Source organism: Leptonychotes weddellii, chromosome 16, assembly GCF_054177405.1.
Source record: "Leptonychotes weddellii isolate Sample4059 chromosome 16, ASM5417740v2, whole genome shotgun sequence".
Classification (NCBI taxonomy): Eukaryota; Metazoa; Chordata; class Mammalia; order Carnivora; family Phocidae; genus Leptonychotes; species Leptonychotes weddellii.
In genome coordinates this window covers 15,691,377-15,707,325 of record NC_138384.1, presented here as the reverse complement: position 1 = coordinate 15,707,325, position 15,949 = coordinate 15,691,377, and the positions used below count along the sequence as shown (strand labels likewise).

The 15,949-nt window shown below is 47.7% G+C and overlaps 4 protein-coding genes across 4 annotated transcripts in view; 2 read left to right on the top strand and 2 right to left on the bottom strand.

Annotated features, from left to right (window-relative positions):
* Nucleotides 1–4,136, top strand: part of HAS3 (hyaluronan synthase 3) — a 27,558-nt gene extending 23,422 nt beyond the window's left edge. Inside the window, 2 exon segments of the mRNA XM_081806436.1 lie at nt 218–292; nt 813–4,136. Of these exon segments, the coding sequence (XP_081662562.1) occupies nt 218–292; nt 813–1,741 (1,004 nt within the window). The 3' untranslated portion in view covers nt 1,742–4,136.
* Nucleotides 4,137–4,511: 375 nt separating this feature from the next.
* On the bottom strand, nt 4,512–7,001 carry DERPC (DERPC proline and glycine rich nuclear protein). The gene has a single exon (XM_081806431.1). It carries the CDS (start codon nt 6,999–7,001, stop codon nt 5,382–5,384), a length of 1,620 nt encoding a protein of 539 aa, XP_081662557.1. The 3' UTR covers nt 4,512–5,381.
* Nucleotides 6,998–15,567, bottom strand: CHTF8 (chromosome transmission fidelity factor 8). The gene is made up of 4 exons (XM_081806435.1): nt 15,494–15,567; nt 8,001–8,058; nt 7,624–7,741; nt 6,998–7,222 (listed from the first exon to the last, which is right to left on the bottom strand). Exons 2-4 carry the CDS (start codon nt 8,021–8,023, stop codon nt 6,998–7,000), a joined length of 366 nt encoding a protein of 121 aa, XP_081662561.1. The 5' UTR covers nt 8,024–8,058; nt 15,494–15,567.
* The window catches only part of UTP4 (UTP4 small subunit processome component), a 35,108-nt gene continuing 34,708 nt past the window's right edge, over nt 15,550–15,949 (top strand). Inside the window, exon 1 of the mRNA XM_081806423.1 lies at nt 15,550–15,684. The gene's annotated coding sequence lies outside the window, so the exon portion shown is untranslated. The remainder of the gene's footprint in view (nt 15,685–15,949) is intronic.

Here is a 15,949-nt window from a genome sequence, read left to right as displayed (position 1 = left end):
TCTCTCTGCTTCCCAATCCAATGTGTATGCCTGGGAAGTGAGCATCTTGACTACCTAGTATTTTGGGTGGGTGGGTGGGTGTGGGGGGGCAGTGTGTGTGTGTGTGGGGGGTTTCTTTGATAGTTTTCACTAGTATCAAAGGGCTCACTTGGTAGTCAGTCCCTTTTCTGGTCTTTTCCAACCTGAGGAAAAAGAAAATCACTCAACAGGTATGTAGTAGAGAGCCCATGCTGCTGGGAGGGGCTCCGTGTTCTGGGCTCCTGATCACGAAGGGTGCTCCTTGGTGGTGATGCAACAAGCACCTCCCGAGCTGGGCCCTTGAGAAACCCTTGTTCTTAAGGAAGTTGCGCTGAATGGTAAGAACAAGGGCAGTATGGTAAGATTAAGGGGCCAGATCTTCTTCCAGAGGGAATGCCGGTAACACATCAGGTCTTCCTGAGAAGCTTTCCAACTGCAGAAAGGTCAGGAGAGATGGCTGGTGGGAGGTGGGGGGGATTGCTGCGCATCCTTCCCGAGTCGTCCTCTCTGCCACCACCACAGGCTGTTTCCTGAGATGGAAGGTGGCTCTGACTGCTAGAGCAACTTCACTGGGGCAGTCAGTGCAGATGGCAGTGAGGTGCTGGGGGCAGTGACTGGGTACCACTGGCTCCTCCCAGCCTCAGGTTTCCCAGCTCTGGCTGGGTTAGGACGGATGGCCAGGTATCCGAGCAGTGGGCTACAGAACTCAGGGTAAGGGAGGCCTCATGGCCTCTGGTGTCTGTCTCCCGGGGCTCGAGTCCTCAGGTGAGGAGGCCCAGCAACTCTGGTTCCCTTGCAGATTCTCAACAAGTATGACTCGTGGATCTCCTTCCTGAGCAGTGTGCGGTACTGGATGGCCTTCAATGTGGAGCGGGCCTGCCAGTCCTACTTTGGCTGTGTGCAGTGCATCAGTGGGCCTTTGGGCATGTACCGCAATAGCCTCCTCCAGCAATTCCTGGAGGATTGGTACCATCAGAAGTTCCTCGGCAGCAAGTGCAGCTTTGGAGATGACCGCCACCTCACCAACCGGGTCCTGAGCCTCGGCTACCGGACTAAGTATACAGCGCGCTCCAAGTGCCTCACAGAGACCCCCACCAAGTACCTCCGGTGGCTCAACCAGCAGACGCGCTGGAGCAAGTCTTACTTCCGGGAGTGGCTCTACAACTCTCTGTGGTTCCATAAGCACCACCTCTGGATGACCTACGAATCGGTGGTCACAGGTTTCTTCCCCTTCTTCCTCATCGCCACGGTCATACAGCTTTTCTACCGAGGCCGCATCTGGAATATTCTCCTCTTCCTGCTGACAGTGCAGCTGGTGGGCATTATCAAAGCTACCTATGCCTGCTTCCTTCGGGGCAATGCAGAAATGATCTTCATGTCCCTCTATTCCCTTCTCTATATGTCCAGCCTCCTGCCAGCCAAGATCTTTGCCATTGCTACCATCAACAAGTCTGGCTGGGGCACTTCTGGCCGAAAAACCATCGTGGTGAACTTCATTGGCCTCATCCCTGTGTCCATCTGGGTGGCGGTCCTTCTAGGGGGACTGGCCTACACAGCTTATTGCCAGGATCTGTTCAGTGAGACAGAGCTAGCCTTCCTGGTTTCCGGGGCCATCCTGTACGGCTGCTACTGGGTGGCCCTCCTCATGTTGTATCTGGCCATAATCGCCCGGCGATGTGGGAAGAAGCCAGAGCAGTACAGCTTAGCTTTTGCTGAGGTGTGACACAGCCCCCCAAGCAGAGTGGGAAAAGTGCAATGGGTAAGGGAGGGGAGGGGAATGGAAGAGAAAAGATGGGGTGGGAGGGAGGAGGGAGTGCTCTTTTAGTTTATTAATGGTCCAAAGGACAAATCTGCAGTGCAAAGAGCGGTGACTGTACTACATGGTCTGGGGCAGTTACAGGAAGCAACGCCATCCAGCTCAGAGGGCTATTTTCACGCCACCCATCTGCTTGCCTCTGCATGCCTGGTGGCCGATGGGAAAGATTCCACCTCCTCCCCCAGGATCCACAGGGAACCCAGAAGTGTGCTAAACCAATTTAGTTCCGATCAGTGGCAACTTCTGATAGGTAAGTGACAGCCTGTGGCAAGAGAGAATTCTCTTAGACCCTCTGAACACAACCAGAGGTGGTGGGAGAACTCCTGAGAGATCTGGACCAGCTAGTAACGTGTCCCCCACCCCCACCCCCACATCTAGCTATCAATGCAATAAGATTGTGCCTGAGATACAAGGCCCAGAAGCCTGATCTTTGGGCATCAGAAAACAGGGTCCAGGAATGGTGCTTTATTATGTGACATACTCCATTCCACATCTCAACATCCCAAGGATGAACCAAACTAGCAGGGAGTTAGCACTGAACTGCTTTTGAGTGTGTATATATATATATCTAGGTTAAAAATGAAAGTCTGCCAGGAGGAACAAAGATTGGTGGTGGTGCTAAAGACCAGGGGCTATATGGAGGCCTTGGGCCAAATGTATCTCACCTGGAAACTGCCCGACATCTAGATGAACTTGCCTGTGATCTCTGCTGGGGAGAGGAAATGTTTTGGTCACCTACCGGAAGATGAAATCCCAACATACTCAGAAAGGAAGGGAGGGCTCAGGTACTTGACCCTGTATACTCCTCAATTCCTCTCTCAAACTCCACTGTGAGTCGAAGAGAGCCTCCTTCCTTTGCTTTCTTCGAGGTGATGCAGTCACCTCTCCCACCCTCTTTCTCATTGGGGAAGTTTTTCAAGGTGGCCACTGAGACAGAACCTGGCTCTCCCAGGCCCCTCTGCCATAGGCACCCCTGCCCTCCGCAAGTGGGGGCAAAAATGATTAGGAGCCTCTGACCAAACTACAATCTTGGAACTGCTTGGACAGATTCCTTAGCAGCTGGCTAAGCGTGCATGACTTTCAGGCTACCGTTCTTGACAATCATCTCCAATGAAAAGCTTTTCAGTGTTCCCTAAGTGAAGCCTCAAATCCAAGCTTGTCGTCTTTGAGACTGTCCATTCTCCTCAGTGGCTTCTCCAGGGAATTCTTGGCCAAGTTGTGGATAGTCATTATTGCACTTGCTTCTTTCCAGAAACCAAATTCAGAGATAGAATTGGTTCCTAAATCCTAGGGTTCTTTCTTTCTCATGCTCCTTGAAGCTTTGGTTTTCTTTTGCTTGTTGGGGGTAGTGAGGGAAGGCATTTTCTGGAGATTTGCAATCCACAGACTATTCTCCGTTCTTGCGTTTGAAACCTGGGATCTTGACTAAGCCTTTGACTTAGGGGATGCTTGATTGCACGAGTGCCTGCTTCCGCTCTCCAAGTGTCCATTCTTAGCAGGGCCTGCTAACCCCTCAGAACCAGCACTAAGGTAGACAGTCGTTGAGGGGGCAAGCCTCTAGTGTGCCCAGGTGCTCCCTACAAAGGAACCAAGTGTGCTCTGAGCCACAGATTGGCAAACCCTGGTGCTTTCTGTCATCTCCCGTGAACACAAGGGTTTTCCAGGTGCAGCCAACATTGCTGATTCACAGACCTCGAGCCTCTGGTAAGACTGCTGGCTGGTGTTGGGCCCGACCCATGAAGGCCGGGAAGAGGCAGAGGCATTTGCTAAAGGCAGTTGTTCCAGGCTCTTCCGTGTTTTTGTTGGCCAAGTAAACTATTTTGAGCACTACAATGGAGGAAATCCGGTCAGCCAACTGCAGAGCTCAGACTTCACTAAGGGCTTGTTTTTCTTCAGCTTTTACTTGAAGGTTAAGGTAGGATAGACTCCTGGATGAACTCCTGGTTGTCCTACATTCAGCTCTGCCTCGCACTGTGGTCATCAACCGAGCTCAAATCAAGAGTAGGCAGGTACAAGTAGTGGGCTCACAACGTTTGACCTCGACTGGTTTTTCTAAGTTATTTTGTACACTTTTCAGCAGCGAAACCAAACTGGGTCTTCAGCTTTATCCCCGTTTCTTGCAAGGGAAGAGCCTTTATACAACTGGACACATTTTGTTGTTTTCCTCATTGAGAATTTTAAACCCTTTTGTATTCTTTCTACAGTAATTTGTAAACATATTTATTTTTACTTTTTTTTTTTTTTTTACTTTTCAGGTCAAGTATTTTATACTACACTTGTCAAAATAAAGATTCTCACATAATGTTGGTTATCTCTGAACTACTTCCTCCTTGTACTTAAACTGGTTTTATTCCAGTTTCAAAAGTATTTGAGTAGAAATACTTTTGTCAAGATAGTTGGCAGTGGAACTCAAACAGGGTAAGTAGTCACAGCTGCCTCTGGACCTGGGGCATACAGCAGGCCCACCTTATTGATAACTGCACAACCTCTGGTGGCTTAACTTTTTTTTTTTTTTGGTTGAGGATGGGCAAGGTCTCTGGTGAAATCACTGGCAGATGAATGAGTCCTAGCTAAGGTTAAAAGTCAACGCTTGCTTCCTGCTTGAGTGACCACGTTTTACCTGGCAGATAACGTAGGATTGTGGCCAAGCTGAAACAACGAAAAGCAGTGGGTAAAATTCCTTTCCTGTGGGAACAGGTAACGAAGTGGAGTGACATCGGCAGCCCTCTCATCCCATTTATTAAAGAAACGGTAAGAAAAGATACAAGCAGGAGAAAAACCAACCATCCTCTCACATCAGGCTGAACGAAGCACAGTGATATCTCCCCTTTAGCCCTCCCACCCCCCCACCCCAATTCCCATCCACATCAGTTTAAATTTTGAGGTTCTTTGATCAGGAGTACTAGTGGAGAGGGAGTTAGATGAGCAGTGGAGCCTTGACTCTGGCCTCCTCAAAGTCCCAGGAGAAGGAAGCTGCAGGCCCAGTCAATCAAGCAGAAATTGTATTTGGTGGGTCTTGAAGTGGTTGCCCACCTCCCTGTTCTGTGTTCAAGCCCCCAGGGAAAGGTATGGCAGTAGAGGACGACCAGGTCCAAGCTGCCCAGGTCAGAGCTGCTGAAGCACAGTCTGTTCACCAACGCAACATTTCTAGAGAGCAGTGAGCTGATTCTCCAGTGGTGAGCAGGGGACTACATGTGAATTGGGACCTGCAGGCCAATGTATCCCTGAGGAAAAATCCACATGAACAATTCAAGAAACTAGTAAGAAACAAGGGGCATAAAGCTGTGGGACAAAAGCACAGCAGGCTCCTGGAGGGCTGGAGATCCTTTCTCTCAAGGTCAGGATCATTCTCACCTGCCGTTATCCATCTCCCACATAAAACATTTCACCTTCAGTCAAGAAAGCAAAGGAAAAAGATGGCTCATCTGAACTTGAGCCCCAGCTATGTACTTCAGACTGTAGCTCCGCATCTACCCTTACTTGTAACAGCGCCTGCCCAGAACCATGGTGCCTAAAAACCAAAGTGGTCCTGGAGAGAAAACGGTGTTTAAGGGGGTAACATTCCATTTGGGTACATTGCAGCCATTGGACCCCCTGGTCTGGGGAAAGCAGCTGGGTTTGTGCCAGGGAGGCTCCCCACTCTAGGAAACGGGACCAAAGTCTTGCTTACAGGGCCATTCATCCTTGGAAAGGAAGCTGGGTTTAGACCCAGGGTCCCAGATGGCCTTGCAAAAGGAGCTGGGTTGATACCCACAGGGCCTGCTGGAGAAGAGCCCAGGGGCCCAGGAGCTGACCGGGGGAAAGTAACCTGACCAGGGCCTAATGGGCCAGTAGACCTTGGGAAGGCAGCGGGACTTGGACCCTGCAAGCCACTGGCCCTTGGGAAGTTAGCTGGGTTGGGACCTAGTGGCCCAGAGGTTCTTGGGAAAATTGCTGGACTTGAGCCCTGGAGGCCAGCAGACCTCTGGAAGGTAGATGGATTTGAAGCCAATGTGCCAGAGGACTGAGAGAAGGCAGCTGGATTCAGGCCCCCTGAACCTGTCCCCCTTGGAAAGGGATTCGCATTTACCCCCATGGGCCCAGCTGGCCTTGAAAAATGAGCTGAATTAGGACCTATGGGGCCAGGAGCCCTGGACATGGATGGATTTGGCCCTGGAAGGCCAATTCCCCGAGAGCCAGGACCGGAGTTTGGGCCTATGGGGCCAGGTACTCTTGCCATAGAGGATGGGCTTGTGCCCATGTTTCCAGAAGCCTGTGAGAAAGCAGCTGAATTTGCTCCTAAAAGACCTGCTGCTCTTAGAATGGGGGCAAGATCTAAGCCTTGAGGTCCAGCCATTCTTAAGTTAAGACCAGATCCTGTGCCCAGGAGGCCACCCGCTCTGTTGTCCACATTAGGGCCTGGGCCCAGGCCACCTGCCCTTGGGTTGGGTCCAAGGCCTGGGCCCAGGCCACCTGCTCTTGGGCTGGGCCCAAGGCCCGGGCCTGGAAACATACCCGACCTCGGGGCAGGGTTTGTACCAACAAAGCCTGACCTCAGATTGGGACTTGGTCCTGGTCCCAGGCCAACGGGCCTAGGATTAGGAGGACCATTCCCAGGAGTCAACAGGACACCTGCTCTCAGGTTGGGCCCAGGCCCAGGGCCCATAGGGCCGCCACTTCTAGGGTCAGGACCTGTTCCCAGGAGACCACCCGACCTTGGGTTGGACATAGGACCCGGCCCTGGGAGACCCCCTAACCTTGGGTTAGACAGAGGCCCTGGACCTGGAAGAGCCCCTGCCCTAGGGTTTAGAGATGGCCCTGGGCCTGGGCCCAAAAGGCCACTGGGCCTTGGGAAAGAAACTGCACCTGCACCAGTGGGATTCATCCCTCTTGGAAAAGAAGCCATGGCTGGGTCACGAGCACCAGCAGGGAAAGGTGCTGGATTTGAAGCCAATGAGCCTGATGAAGTTGGAAAAGGCGATGGGTTCCTTGGAAATGGGGCCAGATTTCCACCAAGAGAACCGGATGCCATGAGGAAGGGATCAGAATTCATGCCTAGCGGGTGGCCTGTGTTCAAAACAGGACCCCCCTGTGGTCCCAGGGAACCGTCGAGCCGTCCTCGAGGTGGCAACTGAGCACGAGTCCAAGGAGTTGGCCGCTCTCTGGGGAAAATCCGGGGTTCTTTCATACTTTCTTGGGGACGTTGGTGATAATGGGCTTGGGGCGAGTTTTGAAAAGGATCTTGTTTTTGATGAGTGCTGTCACCAGGTACCGGGTGCCAGTCTTGCAGCCAAGTTCATCACAGTCCTGCTCCCCAGGAGTGTGTTTGACAAGAACGGCAAAAGGTTTCTCCAGATGGATGATTTTTCCATACAGGATATGATGCCCCACGATCAGCACAGGGATTCCCTTCGGCAGAACAAGAATGAAATGCCTGAGGTTCAGGGCAAGGTCGTAACACTCAGGTGCCTTCTAGAGCTGCTCCTGGCGAGCAACGCTGGCACCTGCAGTCCCTGGTATGGCTCTACTACTGCTGAAGAGCCACACCAGACAACCACCCTCGTGCCCTTTTTACTCTTTGTAGCCCCAGGTAAGAGAATTCCCACTTTTCAGAACTGTGATTTTCCAGATTGCCCAAAGCTAAATTTCCCTGCTACTGCAGGGGTCGGGGGAGAACAAGCAGATAGCTTAGATTAGCTAGACCTCGAATAACAAACCTGAGGGCAGTCCTCACTCTGGGTCCTGGGAGCACCACCTTGGTGTAGCTTGCTTTCCTGAGGCATTAGGCAGGGAAAGAAAAGTCCCCTCACCTCAGTGGTGTAATGTAGGTCTCCCAGGAGGTTTCCAGCTAATCCAGTGCTGTAGCGAGCCTCGATCTCCCCCTGTAGCTCCATCAGCACCCATTCTGCCAGGCCTCCAGCCCCAGCACTGCAAGCAAAGGGCTGGCGGTTACAATATTTTTGAGGGGTGAAGGATGAATAGTGTCCTACACCACCATTCAAGGCCCAAAGGAACTCTGTTGAGCACAAGTTCTTGGAAAATTAGGCAGTGCTAGGCACTGAACTACAGATGAAATGCAAGGATGTGTGCAAGATGCACCTGAGGACCCTGATTCTTCCAGGAAAATTTCAAACGTATATAACCCTAATCATTCAAGCTAAACAAAAAAGTCTCAAAATGTACTTACCTGGAAATAACAATTTGCACCATGAGCTTTCCGTCTTTAAAAAGCAACTGAAAATAAGCTGTAGAGGAAAGAAAAATTTAGAATAATAATGATAGCTAATATTTATCATGTACTGTGTGTGAGGCCTTTTTCTAAGTACTTTAGACAGATTTTCTTTCATTCCCCTAACAATCCTATAAGCTGTAAATATTTCTGAATTGACACTGTATGTTCAACATTGCTTAAGATCACCAATGGTCAATAATGGTATGGAAAGTTAGTAGATAAGGTCATGTACTTACTAGTCAACGAGCCAGAATTTGAACCCAGAACATACACTATAGCCCACACTGCTGACCACTATGCTAACTTGCCTTTCTCAAGAATGTTCTATTTCCTATTCTGCATATTTCTAAAAAAACTAAATAATTCATTTAGATTTTACTTTTCCCTTTGGTGATATAAAATATGAACTTCCCAAGTCTAACACTCTGGTTATATTTCAAGGTTCAAAGGACCTCCTTTAACAAAAGCCAAGAAATGAAAAAGTCCTTCAGGCAACTTCGGTGAATGCTACATGGTATCTAACATGATTCTCATTATATGCGTTGACCATCTTTGAGGTATACCGTGACACTCAATCATTTTATGACACTTTCATTTTATGCAACAGTACCACCTGGTGGCAAGTTTGCAGTACTCTAAAAGAATGGGTTAAAGTGAGTATTTTTTGCGAGACAACTGGCTTCACTTGTCTTTCTAGGAAAGATAGATTCACGGGGGACTGAGGGGTTGGGGGATCTAAACTACACGTTCTGTTTAAGTCTTTCCAATAAATCGATGGAACTCAGGGGAAAGTTATTAGTCCAGTGTTTACCAACTGTAGTACACTGTTAATAGGTGTAATTGTGCTCAAGCTTAGTAAACATTGGATTAAAAAGTTAAACAGGTTTCTTCACTGATACATTAACCTTCATTTTGGATCTCCAGGGAAAAGTATATTGCCAAGAGCCTTATAGGATGGCAGAACTTCTCTATTCTTGAGCACCATACTTTGGGAACATAAGGTCAGTCAATTCACTGGTCTTCAAATTCAAATATAAACAGTAGCTAATACTTACTGAATTTTTACTATGAATCAGATTCTGTACACGCCTTAGAACCCAGGCCACCTGTCTTTATCTATACTCAAAATCAATACGTTCCCAAAGGAGAAAACCAAGTACTAGTGAGAATGAAAGACATCAAAGCATCAGGCAGGCACTGCAGACACGGTCAGAAGGGCAACAGGGGATCCAGAAGGCATCTGTAAGTCAGACCTTCTGCAGCAGCACCAGCTGTGGTGCTGCTTGAGAACAAATACACGAGGCTGAAGGGCAAAGGTCTTCTGACAGGCTAAGGAGGCCCTACACCACCATCAACTGAACAACCAAAAGCACCTTTAAAATTCTTCTAAGGTTTCTTGAAGAAAGGATTACAATTTAAAACTGGAAGACTTAAAGTCAGGTTCCAGCCTGTAAGTGTAGAACTTTTCACTGTGTCATCATACACGTCACTTAATGACCATGGGGCTAACACCTAGATTATCGGACTCATTACACTACTGTGAAGACCACATATATGCAAAAGTGCTTTAAAGACAGTTATTTTTTTAGAAAATGGAAAAAGCAAATCGGTATTCCCACACTGTAATTTTGACTATAATTTAGAGAGTGATAGGTGTATTTCACCCATGAATCAAAAAAACCTCAATAGGGGCGCCTGGGTGGCTCAGTCGTTAAGCGTCTGCCTTCGGCTCAGGTCATGATCTCCAGGTCCTGGGATTGAGACCCGCATCAGGCTCCCTGTTCGGCGGGAAGCCTGCTTCTCCCTCTCCCACTTCCCCTGCTTGTGTTCCCTCTCTCACTGTGTCTCTCTCTGTCTTATGAATAAATAAAATCTTAAAAAAAAAAAACCTCAATAACTAGAAACTGAAGTTGGAAAGTTTCTAAAGGTTAATAAATGCATATAGATTAAAGGGTTCTTATAACTAAGCTTTTGATGACTGATAATGCACTATATGTTTCTTGATGGCTATAATAATACATAGGTAGTTTCTGAGAAACAATTAAGTGTTCATACAGATAAGTTCTGGAAGACCACGGCAGGGAAGGAAATCAATCTCTAAGGCCTCTGGAAACACATCTGAGAGGAGTACGTATGGGACTGTTTTAGGGGGATGCAGAAATATTTTCAGTGCATTCCACATTTCCTGAACAGTTTCCTTTTAGAACAGGAATTCTAAACAGTGGCCCAAGTGGGCAAAGGAAAACAGATGCCTGGTAGCTGGGTCAGAAGAGCTTTACCCACTTATATAGGAGGCCCTGCCTCAGTAGATCTCTCCATACTGGCAAACATCTAGCAATGCTCCTGAAAATACAAATTCTGAGGCCTACAGCTTCACCATTCTGCTGCTGTCCGTAGTCATGCTGGTTAAAAATAGTGCTAGTCCTACTGGGATGCTGCAGATGTGAACACTAATGAAGTTCAGACCCACTCATAGGAACCTGTGGACTGGTCTGGCTACATTTATGTACATGGGAGAAACGGTAGAGAAGGCATTCCTTTAGCAAATTTTAAAAATCTGCTTTAGGAGTGCCTGGGTGTTGCAGTTAAATGGCCAGCTCAGGTCATGATCTCAGGGTTGTGAGATTGAGCCCCATGTTGGCTCCGTGCTCAGTGTGGAGTCTACTTGAGATTCTCTCTCTTCCTCTGCCCCTCCCACTCATGAATGAGTGCTCTCAAATAAATCTTCAAAAATCTACTTTAGTGCCTTAAAATAGGCTATCGCCTGAATTTTATTATTCCTTTTCTTGCTCCTTGAGATAACTACCCTAGGCAACTTGAATTCTCAGGGCCAGAGTAAGTAGGTATACCTGGGTACTTCACTGAGGACACACCTGACGGAGATGACAGGGAATGTGTATTTCACTTAATGTGGAGCTGACTAAAGAATCTGATAACACGCAGCCCAATCTGTCCCTATACTCTTGACAGTAGGCAGGTAGTAAGAAAACGAAGAGGTGAAGTAGTATAATACAAATCAAATCCTATTAGTAATAACAAATATAACATTATGATAAAATATTTTCTGTATAACAAAAAAAATTCTAGGGGCCCCTGGGTGGGTCAGTCAGTTAAGCGTCTGCCTTCGGCTCGGGTCATGATCCCAGGGTCCTGGGATCGAGCCCCGCATCGGGCTCCCTGCTCAACGGGAAGCCTGCTTCTCCCTTTCCCACTCCCCCTGCTTGTGTTCCCTCTCTCGCTGTGTCTCGCTCTGTCAAATAAATACAATCTTCATTAAAAAAAAAAAAATCCTAAGTCTTCAGTCTCCACTAATTCCAACATTAAAGTAGAACAATTTCTACATACTTATTCTAAGATACTGCTTGTACAGAAATTGCAGATTTATTAAAAACCTTTGAAGACACAGCCTGAAAAATACACTCTATCAAATCATGAAACTAAAAAGGAGTCATTGGAAGATTTGGTGAGGACCAACTTACTTGCCTTTGGTTAAGAATAATAATTCTAAGTTGACAGTATGTTTAACTGTAGACCAAGGAAAAATTTCTGCAATGTCACTTTTTGAAAGATGTTTAATTCACTGTACTTCAGAGGGGAGTCTCATAGGCCACAACTAGTGTGGGCCTGGAGTGATGGCAAAGTGGTGGGGGGGGGACCTCTTTCCCCTGAAATGAATTATTTCAGCTCCTCCCACCCCCATATCTCAAAAAAGGAGGAAATTTTTTCCTGCTTAATTTTTCCAGGCCTTCACATCACTAAACAATATAATTTTATATTCCTAACTTACTCAAGTTTTTTTTTTTTTTTAAGAATTTATTTGACAGAGACACAGCAAGAAAGGGAACACAAGCAGGGGGAGGGAACACAAGCCAGGGGAGCGGCAGGGAGAGGGAGAAGCAGGCTTCCCTCGGAGCAGGCAGCCCAATGAGGGCTTGATCCATTCCAGGATCCTGGAACCATGACCTGATGCTTTAATGACTGAGCCACCCAGGCACCCCTCAAGTTTAGCTTTCTAAAGGAAACTTCTTCTAAAGTACTTTAAATATTCTAATTAACTCTCAATATTTTCCTATTTAAAAGAAATAAAAGGTCTTTTCTGGGGCTTCAAAATTTGTAGAAATTTCTTGCCCCAGATCATCCTAAGACATGAAGACAGTCTGGGGGTCCCAGGTAAAGTCAACACACTACTGCTTCTCAGGACAGTGGTCTGATAACTTTAAGACCCCTGAACAAACTACAGCACAGCAAAAGAATCAGCATTTCAAAACCAATCCAGAGCCACAATGGAGCCCCACTCAAAATTCAAAGATTTAAGTGGAACTGTATCAATCTGGGACATACCTTATTTAACTGTCTTTGTCTTTGACTTCTACCTCTACTTTGAGTTTAGTTACTATTAAAGTTATTACTAAAACCTGGAAAAAAAATCTGAAAAAAAATCAGAGTACAAACACAATTTAAGAAGAAAAATCCAGGCAGAGCATTATAATACAAAAAGCTTCATTTCTCCCATAGCTAAATTTCTGTGGAGACTTATCTGATTTTCTGGTTTCATCTTGAGAACAACCTTAATGACGTAAGCACTCTTATTCCCATTTTACAGATGAGGAAACATGCTTAGAGAAACTAAAGGTTAAGTAACTCGTCACAGAGCTAGTAAGTGGGATGTGAACTTAACCCCTCCACAATATGGCCTCTCCAGCAGTCCTCTCCCACAAATCCTCAAATACAGTACTTCTGTATAACTTCTGATTGTTTTACAAAGATCAGTAACCTACACAACTACCAGCCAAGTACCTATTACATCTCTGGGGTAGGCAGTCAAAAACAAGCCTTTTTATCATATTCAATTGATGAAATTTAGAGATCTACTCAATGTCACCTCCAAGATTGAAAACTAAGTATAAGGCAAAATAAGCCAAAAGAACAGAGGACATTCTTTGTCACGGATTCATTTTAATGTTCAACAAAATTAAGTCTCTTATAGTTTACTTTCTAAATTGTTAAATTGTTCAGATTACTAATGTCTTACAGACAACAGAATGAATGAGCAATGATCCTCATAATCGTAACTGCCTCCAAAATATAATGTGGCAGAGGTGTGGTATGGATCCAATTAGAACATATACAGCTTTTACCCAAACAAGGGGACTCAATGGTGACTAAAAATAATTAAATTTTACTAGAGCTAAGCAGTACTTTATAAATTTTCATTACAACCTTTCTTCTTGTATTTTTTTAAGATAGGGAATAAAGGCTTTAACTTTACAATTCTTAATATAAAAATTCATTTTTTATTTAAAAAAATTAAATACGTGACACAAAAGGTTTTCAAATTGGAGACCAACACCTAGCATTTACTGAGCTTTTATTCAGTCCCAGGGACGGCTGTTTAGGAATGCAGGGAGAACTCAAGTCATCAGACCTGGATTCTGTCACTTATCCTAAGTGTGACATGGGATTAATAATCTAACCTTCTAAGTTTCAGTTTCCTCACCAATAAACTGGGTATAAGAAAGAACCTATCCCAAAGGGCTGTTGTGAAAACTTAATGAGGTTATGAATGGAAAGTCCTCAGCACAGTGCCTAAAACATGGTAAGCCTTTAGGGTCAAACGACTTATTACCAGCAGGGAATGTGGCATTTTCTTAGTATATGTTCAATAGAATGTCTAAATGCTATACTATATAATTATTTTCATGTTTATAGTGGACTAAACTTTTCTACAAAAGCAGCAGGTTATCAGAGTAAAACCAAGTTTACATAAATGGAAGAAAAATTCAAACATGACAGTCAAGGTTCACCAAACTGCTTCAAGGATTAAGTTCTGAAAGGTTTTTTTCTCTTTTCTCTAAAGATAACTATTCTTCTATGTGCCTTTCCATCAAATGAACAATTCAGGAAGTTTTCATATACAAATGAATCAGATTATTTTTATTAGCAGTGTTATTGTGGTTTGTGACTGAAGGGGATGGTCTAAGTTTCAAAAGGAAAATCTTGTCTCCTGACAGGCTTATGTCATTAAACACTAAAATTCTGTTTCCAAATGAGAAGCTTGCTCCCCTCCAAAAAGGGGCTATGGAGGGTAGGTGGAAATGAATGCTTCCAAACTTTTCATTAGTGAAGAGTGTGTTCAAAAACATGTGTGGATACTATGCATACACGTGGTACTTTCCCATCACATTTTAGGATTCCCATGATGGGGGGAATCAATTACTGGTATTTGTAGACAATGGGTGGAAAAGATGACTTCAGTCGATCTGAGTTACTCCAGTTTTCTCCATCTTCTGCTACTCTGCAGCCCCATCTCAGCCCTTCCTCCTCTTATTGCTATGACCCCCTATCTACCCCAAAGCCCCTCTTTTCTAGCCCTGCTGGAGGTCTCACTCTATCCTGGATTCTCCTCCCACCGAATCCCATCTTCTCCACCCTCTCCTCCGACCCCCTCCCATCCCTTCAGTGGGAGCTACAAAACACTTCCTATGTCTAGTCCCGCCCACTTTCTGGGACTTCTCAATCCGCTTCCCCTCTCTTCCCCAACCCCCCTTCCAATTCACCCCCAGACTTTCGCTGGGACCTCCTACCAACCTATTTAACCCTTCCTCCTACCTCCCAAGGAAACTATTCTTTAAACTGCATTCCTCCACACCCCTCAAACCGTCCACCCTCCTCCCAAAAATTACTCTTTAAACGTTGTTCTTCTACCACCCCCATTCTCCAAATCGTTCCCTGTTTCCTCTTCAATCTGAAGTACTTAGCTCCTCCAGGACCCGACCCCACCCCACTGTTTAGTCTCTCACTCCGCCCACAAAAGAACCTGGATCACTCTTCCTTCTAACCATCCTCCCAACGATCTCTCCCAGCAGCTTCCCCCCGCGACTTAAAATGTCCCCTCGAACAAACCTCACAGTCCTACACCCCCAACCCTCCCACCAAGTCCCCTTTCTGATATTCCCGCTACTTCCCGGGTTCCAGTTCTACCCCGCTCCCGCAAGCCTCTCATGCTGGACTCCCTCCCCACCCGGGGAAAAGCCCCTTCCCGCACGTACCTCGAGGTTCCGGCCCGCGCCGCCCCCTTCTCCGTCCTCCGCCCGCGCTCGGCCACCCTTTCCGCCCTTCTCTCGCTCCGCCCCACTCGCTCCCTTCTTTCCCTCCGCCTTCCGTCTATACACCGCTCCCTTCCCCCCACAATTCCTGGCCCTCCCACCCCGGGGGGCCCTCTGGGTTCGCCCCCACCTCTGCGCGGCTCTCCTCGCTCCCCTCCCCCTTCCCGGCCGCCCCTCCCCCTCCCGCCGCTCCCCGCCCCTCGGCTCGCCATTCTTCTCCTCGAGCCGAGCGCCCCACCCGGCCCCAGCTCCCTAGCTTCCCGCTCCCTCGCACCCTCGCCCCCATCCCCGGCTCAGCCCTCGTTCCCCGCGGCCTCCCGCGCACCCCGCCCGCGGCCTGACCTGCAATGGCGGCCGCCGAGCGCGGCGCCGCGCGGCCAACGGGCGACAACCGAACCTCCCGCCGCCGTCGCCGCCGCCGCGAGCACTGCCTGCGCACTTCCGGCCTTGCGCCGCAAGCACTTCCGGGGCAGAGCACGCGAGGGCGCGCGCACGTGGGGCCGCGGCAGAGAGAGGCGAGCCCCCATCCGTAGGTGAGTTGGGGAATGGGTGTGGGAAGCTGGCGGGAGAGAAAGGAATTTGAGTTGTGGGGTGCGGCCTGAGGCCGGCGCCGGTGGAGTTCGCAGTTCCCCTTGTGCCTCGGCCTGGTGGGGGCTACTCCGTAGATTGCCGGAGAGTGAAGGGGCGGCGGAGTTCTAGCGCGCGCTTCAGATGCCCTCTTAGCCGGGCCGGGCCGAACGCGCCTGTTCTGCCCGTGGGTTCCTAACCTTGAAGGAAGACCAGTGAGGGGCAAACCAG